Source organism: Semicossyphus pulcher, unplaced genomic scaffold (genome assembly GCF_022749685.1).
Source record: "Semicossyphus pulcher isolate SPU_LCO1_2020_fin unplaced genomic scaffold, fSemPul1.0.p SCAF_13, whole genome shotgun sequence".
In the NCBI taxonomy this organism is placed as follows: domain Eukaryota; kingdom Metazoa; phylum Chordata; class Actinopteri; order Labriformes; family Labridae; genus Semicossyphus; species Semicossyphus pulcher.
In genome coordinates this window covers 28,060,942-28,070,724 of record NW_027211637.1, presented here as the reverse complement: position 1 = coordinate 28,070,724, position 9,783 = coordinate 28,060,942, and the positions used below count along the sequence as shown (strand labels likewise).

Below are 9,783 nucleotides of genomic sequence, written 5' to 3'. Positions count from 1 at the left end.
ACACAGAGACAGACAACCTTTCACACTCACGGGCAATTTTAGAGTCACCAATGATCCTAACGAGCATGTCTTTGGACTGTGGGAGGAAGCCGGAGTACCTGGAGGGAACCCACACATGCACAGGGAGAACATGCAAACTCCACACAGAAAGGCCCACTTCATCTGAACCTGGATTCAAACTAGGGACCTTGTGCCATAAACTTCTGCACCACTGTGCAGCCCCTTTTATAGTTAAATTATAATTTATTTTCTTTAACTATTATTGTAAAGATTTTGCCTCATTTCAGTGTTTTAACAGACCCCAGGAAGACGACGTCCGCAGAAGTTAAAAGGGATCCTCTCAAAACAAGGATAAATGTGATTTTAAAAACGTGTAAAAGCTATGATGCAACAAAATAAAATGCAGTTTCAGCCAATGGTATGTGTACCTGTACCTGGAATGTAGGAATGAAAAACAGGTTTTGATATACCAACAGTGAAAATCCCTGTCTCAATGAATGCATGTTAGAACCACAAACTGCAGCCAATACCCCCACGCGGGTTTTCAGACCCGGAAAGACCCGCCAATAAATGCCGATTGTCTCTTTTCCCATTGCCAGTGAAGTATACTCCTTTTCCGCTGCGTCACAAACGTGCCAGAGTTAGTAAAAAATAGGACGCACAAGGAACTTACATTACATTCTTTGATAAGCAGCATGGAGGCCAGTGAAGATGTTATGGTGGTTAGGTCTTTGTTGTATCTATTACTCATTCAGTTTATCAAACTTGGCGCAGACAAATTTGGACCGATGTCGAGCGCAGGTTGGACGGAGACGGGCGGCAGCATTGCACCGGAAATGGGGCGGAGATTAGCGGGTTTTGTGTTCCCATCATTACCGATCAGAGCCGAGGCGATATTTACCCAGGTCTACTGCAGAGTCATTTGACTGGGTCTGAATGCCGAATGTAGCCTTTCCCACTAAGCTAAAAAGCAGAGTGTCTGCAGGTTTTTAACCAGTGGGAAAGGGGCTTTAGTTTTTGGTGAATCATTCAAGTACCACAGAGCTGTTCGCCTCTCACTTTATTATTGAAATGTGTCGTACAAATCTCAAACAATATTTTCATTTTTACATAAGTACACATGTAATGTGAATACCAAACAACAAAAAGAAATAACTTAACCCAAGGCTTTCAAAGTGGCAGAACTAAATCACAAAACAGACTCATTAGCTCGTAAATGTGAGAAAACCTGAGACTTCCTGTTCACAGTGTGGAATCAATCAACAGAGCTGCTTTTTGATTTTTTTAACTACACAATCAAACGAGAGCAGTAACACTTTCACGCCCCAACATTAGTAAACTCCTGAATAGTGACCAAACATGCAGTCCAAATAATACAGCCATGAGCGTTTAATACACAGACAGAACATCGTACAGCTTATGGATCTGAGGCACTAAAGCAGATTATAACAAAAGGACAAATTATATCCACAAAATCTGTTCTGTGTTTTAAACTGGGCTCGTAAATACCAAGCATATCAAAGGAATCCAAAACCAAAATTGTGTCACAGTCAATCATGTGCAACAGGTCGATACGGCCTCGGCAGCAGCTCTTCTGTCACCAGATGTTTGCGTTTAATGTGGCGCCTGACGAACACATGTCCATCTAGTTCGACTCCAACTCGAAACATGTGTCTCCAGTGCAGAGGCCCAGCTGACATGATAGCTACAGCAGCTTTACAAAAATAACAGTGTGTAGAGCACAACATGAGGTAGACCACTTCAACACACGCGGGACTTCTAACTGTGGCCGGAGCCGTCAAGTTATTCCAAAGAAAATCCCCCACACACCCTTCAGTGCTTCGGAAAAGGAAAATAAAACGGTGCTAAACTGCCGCCTGGAAATCAACGGGAAGTGAACCGAGCAGCAATTTCTCACACAAATTATATTTCATACGTTTTTACTTAATACAATTTTATGTTCTGAAAGCTTAAGGATATATATTTTCTTTATCCCCACATACGATTTTTACTGTTGTGTCATAGACACTTACAGAGATCTGCACATTAGTGTGGGTCAAATATGGATTAAGTAACAGCTTTGACTGGGGAGAAATACCACAGTGCACACCAGTGGAATAATATATTTAACGAGAGGTGATCTGCACGTTTTTAATCAAAAAGAAAAAATAAATTTACACTAAAGGAAATGTTTATGCAGGAATTTTCCTCGACTGAAAAAAAAATTAAATAGGGAGCCTGGACAGGTTTTTTTTTAGCACAGACCGTCTCTCTTAAATGTGTTTATTAAAGTAATTTTCCAAGAGGTTCTCCAAAATAAGGAAGCAGCACGGATCAAATCTAAAGAGGAGAAAAAAATCAATGAATTATTTATACCAAATACCAGGTAAAGGTAAATGTAAAGGTTCTGTTCAGGGAATCTTTGGTTGCATGTGTTACAACAGTTTACCTTTGTGCTGCTTTAGGTACTTTTGTCAGTGGTCCCATAGCGTTGGTTAGAGAAAGGGCCCGAGGAGTCTCTCCTCTGCAGGCTGGGCAGAGTGGGCAAGTGTTGGTACAGCACAGTTCTGCCCCCTGAGAAGAAATCTTTAATGTTAGCTCTACAAACTTTTAGAATATACCGATATAAAGTAGTTTGATTTAAAGACTGAACTTCAGCATGTACCTCTCCGAAAGCTAGCCTAATACGTACCTGCTCTTGGGTTGGTAAGGCCTCCATGGCTGGGGTTGGCTGGTGTGCTGTGGTAGAGGGAAGCCAGGTCGCTGGGTGTGTAGGAGCGCAGAAGGTTCATCATACCCCACTCAGAGTCCAGAGGTCCTCCGATAGCTGCAGTTGTTGTCTTCAACGGAGCCAAAGTGTCAGAAACTGTAGGTGTACTCGGCCCCTGAGAGGTGGTTTTCACCGTCCTCCCTGAGATAAGCAGCCTGCTGGAGGCATCCCCTGGTGCTCCTCTAAATCCAGGCTTCTCACCAATGTCACCTTCCCTGCCTGTCGGTACCACATACTTTAACCTCTTGCTGGAAGGTTCGCTGAAATCCATCTGGGGGAGGCTCCCGAACCGGCTGGACAGGCAGAGTCGGGCGGCGTCCGAGTGCCAAATGACGCCGCTTCTCGCCGGGTAACTCCGCTCACCGATTCCCACTCTGTCTGGGGGGGTTGCGCGGTCCAGGACATGTTTGGTACTTGTGTTTGATTTCCTCATGAGCTCTGTGAACCTGGAGGAGTCCTGACTGGGATGCGCATCAATTTTATGACGCTGGCTCTCCTGATGGACCTCATGTACGGGTGCATGGAGAGGGGACCGCTTAGGAGCCTGAGGCTGGTTAACGGGCGTCTTTTCTTGTGGTTTTGCAGGCTGAGGAGGCGGGGATTTTGTCCGACGAGGGTGGCGCCTGTCAATCATCGGAAGCGGGGGGACATCTTTTCCTTCAAGCGCAGGAGGGCAACCTGTGTAACGCTTTTGTTTCACACTACCTCCTAATCCGTTCTTTTTTGCACAGTCTGACTTCTCTTTATGCGTCAGCTTCTTGTGCATGATCAGAACCTCTGGGTACATGGTTTTATACGCACAGAGCGAACACGCAATAGGAATTAATGCACTTCTGGGTTCTGCACAGGCAGAGATGGAGAGAGACACTTTTAAGGACAGATTTAATGGGGCCTCCGAGTTGTCCTCTTTTATCTCCTCCCTCTCCATCTTCAGGTTAACAGGTACGGGGCATTTTACGACCACATCATCAATCGGGGAGTAAGCAGACTTAGCAATTAATTTCTCATACTCAGCATTCATCTGGATGAGTGGTTTGCCCAGCTTGCTGCCTGTGCTGTCAAATATGTCCTCTGGTGTTCCAGTGGAGCTCGGTCTGGCTGCAGGGACCCAGAGTTTGGATCTGTTCGGAGCCGGATTTTCATTGTCAGTTCCATGTTTCCGGTCATTAGGCGAGGGCATTAAAGGAACAGGTCTGCTGGGAATTTCTACGTAAGGTTTGTCCTTGTGACGGCGATCCAGGTGATACTTCAGAGACGTTTTCTGGGCTGCGGCGTAGTCGCAGTAAGCACACTTGAATGGTTTTTCACCTGAAACAAACAGAAACAAAGTGTGGGTAAAGTTAAAGTATGCAGTCTCGTATTTATAAATTATTCACACAAGCCAAAAGTGTTTAATGTACCTGTATGTGTCCTCAGGTGAACTGTGAGGTAATAGCTTGATCGGAATGATTTTCCACAGTAGCTGCAGGCTTTTGATCGGACTTTTGAGCGATCGAAACCATCTTCCCCTTGAAAAACACAGACAAATATATAAATAAATACACAGAAATGATTTGGACAAAGCAAAATCACAACAGGCATGTGTAATTATCCCTCCTGTCAGCAGAGGGAGCACTTGCTAACAGAGTTGTTTGTGTAAACAATTCATGACAGTATGAGCAAAGCATGAATGTGCAGTTTCATTTACCTGGGCCTAAGTTTTCTGTCAAAGCCGCCTCCTCGAAGCCCTCCTCAGAGCCGTCCTCCACATGCTCAAGTGAGTTCACTCTTGACAGCTTCCCCTCCACAGAAGAAGTTGGGCTCTCTTCCCCTCCTCCTCTCTCGCGCTTGTGGACCCTGGAGTGGAGGACTAACTGGTGGTAGGTCCTGAAGGTCCTCTGACATTCCTCACAGGTTGTCGGCCTCTCTTTGTCTTTATCTTTTTGCATCAGAGACCGCCGCTGTGGTAGGGGGTGTTCTGCTGCAGCCTGCTGCTGAGACCGGAGCTCTCTCCCGAGCACCTCTTTCGTAGCTTTGTCTCCTTGTCCCTCAGACCAAATATTATTCAACTCCTCCTTATCGGAGCCGCATTCTTCGTTGTCTGTGCTTGCTTCCTGGCTGAGATCTTTTGTAGTATTCGGACCGACAGCTATCTTTCCCTTTGTTGCGAGTTGCCAGGCCTGATATGTGTTGAAGGGATCCAGCTGGGGAATCCATTTTGATGATCTCTCGTGTAGTAAACTTTGTCCTGTGGAGCAAGGCCGAAGTCCTAGACTGTGAAGAAATGTCTCCTGCTTTGAAGGGGATTCAGTAGTGCCATCTTTGTTCTCCTTGTCTTTATCTTTGCCCTGCTCCACCTCTCGATTGTGCACTTTACTATGTTCAACCAAACTGGCATGGTCAGGGAAGAAAAACCCACACACCATGCACATTTTGTAAACAGTGACTACAGGTTCTGGAGCGGGCTCCTGGACGACATCATTGACCGTGACGGGGGTCTCCAGGTCTTGCTGGGCCTTGCTCTTCACGCCTGGTTTTACATGCATCTTCATGTGGTTCTTAAGGAACCACGGCTCTCTAAACCGCCGTCCACACACATTACAGCAGTAAGTAAAGTAGTCCTTGTGCTTCCTCATGTGGGTCTCCAGCTCACTGGCATCTTGTGAAACCTGACCGCACACGATGCAGCTGTGAACCTCCTCTGCTTCAACAGGGAGGCTGCTCAGTTTGGGCCGGGGTCTCTCTCCGGGGATCCTGAACTCGGCTTCAACTCGAAGCACAGCCGGCTCAAAGAAAGTGGTGGGGTGCTGTGTCAATACATGAGGGCCCAGCTCATCCTGATGAGTAAAAGTGTGGTCACAGAACATACAAGATACGGGTACACTTCCTCCTGGTTGCAACACAGCCTTTTCAGAGTAGGTGGCGTGTGGCGTCATGCTGGAGCCAGGCCCCGGGATGCTTGCACTGTTGCTAATAAGAATATCTTGGGCAAGGCCATCTGGGCTCTCCACAAACGGCAGCAGCGAGTGAGTCGGCATTGTCCTCTAAATGTGGAACAACAGTGCTGCCACACTGCCGAGGATATTTGGAATCTGTAAACGATGGAAAAGAGTGATTAGAAGCTGCTGAATATTTAAACAGGATCAGGTAGCTGCTACCTTCCTTAAGATGAAATCAGTTGAGAATACAAACCACACAGAGAGAAATGCCTTCCCTTACACTGAAACAGGAAGTATATCTTTTTAGCAATCAACTGCTCAGACAAGTCATTTCCTCTGACCACTGATACGACATATAGAAACAGTACAAGCATTATTTTATTCCATTCTTAGTGTGCATACCTTAGTATGTAAATAAAACTTAGTTTGGGAACAATTAACACCATCATTCTTTTTTTAAATGAGAGTAAATGTTAGACCTTTTTTTGGACGGGCTTTAAACAAAAGCCAGATATCCAAGAAATATATTAACCTTTGTTTACGATGTAATTCTAGCCTACAATCCACAGCTGGATTACTGACTCACACAGCATGCTTCAGGTGTATAATGTTTGTTTTCCTATTGTTTTGTGACAAATGGGACTATCCCCTTGTGGTTTTGTTATAGTAGCTCTTCCAGCTTGGAGCAATGGACTGCTTATATAAAGAGAGAGATAAGTTAGTTTGACTGGCAGAAAAGTGGAGTGACTGGACGAGCAAGTTCAAAGGCTTAAGGCTAGAGTTAGTGGAAGTGAAGACTGTGACAACAGCAAAACATATAGCAGCCTACTATATTGCAAAATTGTTTTAAATGAACCCTAATACATTAATCAACATTATGCCAATTATATTGTTTTACATATAGTTACTAAAGGGCAAATCTCAGTAGTAAGTTGGTAATCAATTATCAGACAATAACCCCTATTCTTCACAATACTAGGGATGCATGATATTATCAGTATGTTGTTTTCCGCAGATAAAACAACGCCTTAATTGCTCATTGCCTAAATGCTCGATGATTCCCTAAACATCCTTACATACAAATAAATATGGCATTTTGTACATAACCTAAGTTTGAGTACTTTTCTCATATTGCCCAGTGAATGTGTACATTTTAAAAAGCACCGTATTATCTTAATTCTGCATCTGCCAGTGGGCCACTACAATAAGAGTAGGCCTGATATCAAGCTTGATGTTCTCTGCAATTAGGTGGAAAAAAACATGTGGCTAATATATCGGTATTGAAATCGGTAATCTGCAAAAAGGGTTGGAAAATATCGGCAAAAAGTCCATTACCGTGCATCCCTACACAATACTATAACTTCATTTCTAACATGGCACCTAATTACGGTTTACTGTTGCCCTTGCAAATGCAAGAGCAACAGTAAAACACATAGAAGCTGCTGTATCACATTAAAATATCCATAATAGAGCTGTGTTTTTTAAATGTACTCTGATACATGATTTAATGTTAAGTCATACAGTGTTGCAACTAGGCAAGACAGTTGATAAAGGGGAAATCCAATCTGTAAGTTGTTAGTCATTTCCCAGTAAATCAGCCCTTTTGTCTTCAATAATATCACTTAATATTCTAAACATAGCACCCAATTATTATTTATTGTTTAACTTGATATAATTACTTGGCCTGAAAGTACTTTTTTTAACTCGATCCAGGTGAGCACAAGAAACTGTCGATAATGAGCCAGTGTGTTTTTCTTTAAAGCACATGCATGCTTTGTGTGAGGCAGCGTTAACGTTAGCCACCTTGTTATTCAAGTAACCACAGCCCTCGTTAAAGCCATAAACGTTAGCCAAAAGATGCTCATAAGGTAACCGTAAACGTTAATCATAATAACTTAATCAAAGTCATTGGCTATTTAACTGAATGGCTATTACATTTCTATAAGTGCATAATGATCAAGAGCACGAGGAATTGGTTTCCTTTTTTTTAACGATACAAATCAATCATGTTGACGAAGTTTCAGGCGTTAAAACTGGTTACTTTGAATCATAAGAATTCAGTTAACGAATTGAAACACGTTTCGGGAACTAAAGTTATTCGTAAAACAACAGATTGTCGTAAATCAACATTAATCATACTTGTGCACTTACTTTGTCGCGTATTGATTAGTTTAACGCCAGTTTAAGTAAGCTATAAAACAAAAAAACTTGTAACGCCAACTTCGCAAACTTTATGGTAAGACATGAACTCAAACTAACGACACTAACGTTCGCAAACTATACCTTCTGTTGTCTCCACCTCGACTCAACTGTAGAAACTCACCAAACAATACCTACCAACTGAGAGTTTCCGGATTAATAATGACACTGACAGTGCGAGCGACTGAACTCAGTGTGCGAGGTTGTTTGTGCGAGTTGCTTCTTCATTTCACACAACGCGTTGCTGGTGGACAGCTCACCTATTCAATTGTTTGAAATGGAATCATATTTGTTCTACTTGGCGAGTCCTCACTGTGCAGCTGTTGAGTTCTGAGGCGCGCGCTCTCTCAACGACTCTCACAGGGGAAGGGAAGATGGGGCGCGTGCACGGCAACCCCCCCAAAAAACCGCATAGGGCAGTCACGTGGACACGAATAACAGAAAGGGATTAGAGCACATTATTTAGTAACTAATACAACAATGAAAAACTTTATTTACACGATAGAATTTACAACGGTTTTCAACAACGGTAAAAAGGGACTTTAAAATAAAATTAACTAATTGTAAAGAAATAAAGGCAAACAAACAAAATTAAATACATAATTAAATTCATCACTAAAAGTTTGGGTTTCACAGCTTTAGAGTCTGTTTAGTATTTAAGTTATGTGGGATATAAGGACAATAAAGTTTGATACCTGTTTTGCTTATATGCTGACGTGTGTAGCCTATGGATTTTATTCTAGCAAAGTCACATGACTCAAATGATACATTTCCTAAGAGGCATTTCGTCCTCGTCGTTAAAAATAAATTAAAAAAAACAACCCAAAAAATGCAACATTCCTATTTATAATTTGACGTGAACATATAACTATGTTTAAATAAGACTAAAAGTAAGGTCCCAAAAAAAGGTGAGTGGTAGTTTCATCTGTGCACGTGCAATACGTGAGTTCATTGCGACATATTGTTTTATTAAGTCTATCAACCAGCTGCTACACCAGGTATGACAATCTTGGGAATTTAATCACTGTCACGTGGGCATGAATTGTACTTTAAAGTTAAAATTTCATGTTGCTATAAAGTGAAGTTTACCTGTTGATAACCAACCTAAAGCTACGTTAATATAAGCAAACTGTCACTGCGAGTTTGTGTGCTGATTACAGCCACAGGCTACATAACAACACCGTTTGATGTGTATTGCTGCTTTGATTGAACCTACTTTAAAACTGAAGCTCTTCTTCTTCTTCTCCTTCTTCTTCTTCTTTCACGCTCTCACGTCATGCATCGGCTACCATGTGGAGATGGGGGAGGGGTGTCTCAGACTTTTTCACAGTAACGTGAGGGTTTTTGCAGAAGCAGGTTGGTTGAGTCATGACAAACTTCAGCTTCTTCCCATTTTACGACATTAAACATGGCCGGGTTATATTTAGAATTCGATTATTGGCATGTAAACCTACTAAGACTTAATGCTGCTGTGATGTATACATGTTTGATCTTAAAGGGAGGGTGAGGCTTTCTATTGCCTTTAATAATAGGGAACGTCAAAAACACTATATTATAATAGTGCCACTGATAATACAAAACTATGACATGCGCTTTGTATAGTCAATATATAGCATGTAAGAACAATACACTGACTTTAGTGAGAGAAAGACCATCACCTACAGTTGCACCCTAACGTGAGGTTAAATAACAGCCCCTCCTCCACCCTTAAACCCTCCCAAAGAGACACTATGCATTGATGGCAGCTCACAGCCATACATTATTCAATCAATGCAGATATTCAGTAGGATTCGGTGTATTGAGACATAAACACACACCCCTCTTCCTGAATGGTGGCAATGTCGAAAAGAAAACAAACTTTATCAGTAACCGCTCCCAGCGAAGGAACAGTGAACA

The 9,783-nt window shown here is 42.6% G+C and overlaps 1 protein-coding gene across 2 annotated transcripts; it reads right to left on the bottom strand.

The window, feature by feature from the left end:
• Nucleotides 1–1,055: 1,055 nt before the first annotated feature.
• Nucleotides 1,056–8,109, bottom strand: znf217 (zinc finger protein 217). Of its 2 annotated transcripts, none has more exons than XM_069660455.1 (6): nucleotides 8,026–8,109; nucleotides 4,458–5,841; nucleotides 4,171–4,278; nucleotides 2,693–4,078; nucleotides 2,450–2,574; nucleotides 1,056–2,340 (listed from the first exon to the last, which is right to left on the bottom strand). In XM_069660455.1, exons 2-5 carry the CDS (start codon nucleotides 5,785–5,787, stop codon nucleotides 2,462–2,464), a joined length of 2,937 nt encoding a protein of 978 aa, XP_069516556.1. In that variant the 5' UTR covers nucleotides 5,788–5,841; nucleotides 8,026–8,109; the 3' UTR covers nucleotides 1,056–2,340; nucleotides 2,450–2,461. The 2 variants fall into 2 exon arrangements, with proteins under 2 accessions (XP_069516556.1, XP_069516557.1); XM_069660456.1 differs by lacking the exon at nucleotides 8,026–8,109 and adding an exon at nucleotides 7,972–8,016.
• Between the last annotated feature and the right edge of the window lie 1,674 nt (nucleotides 8,110–9,783).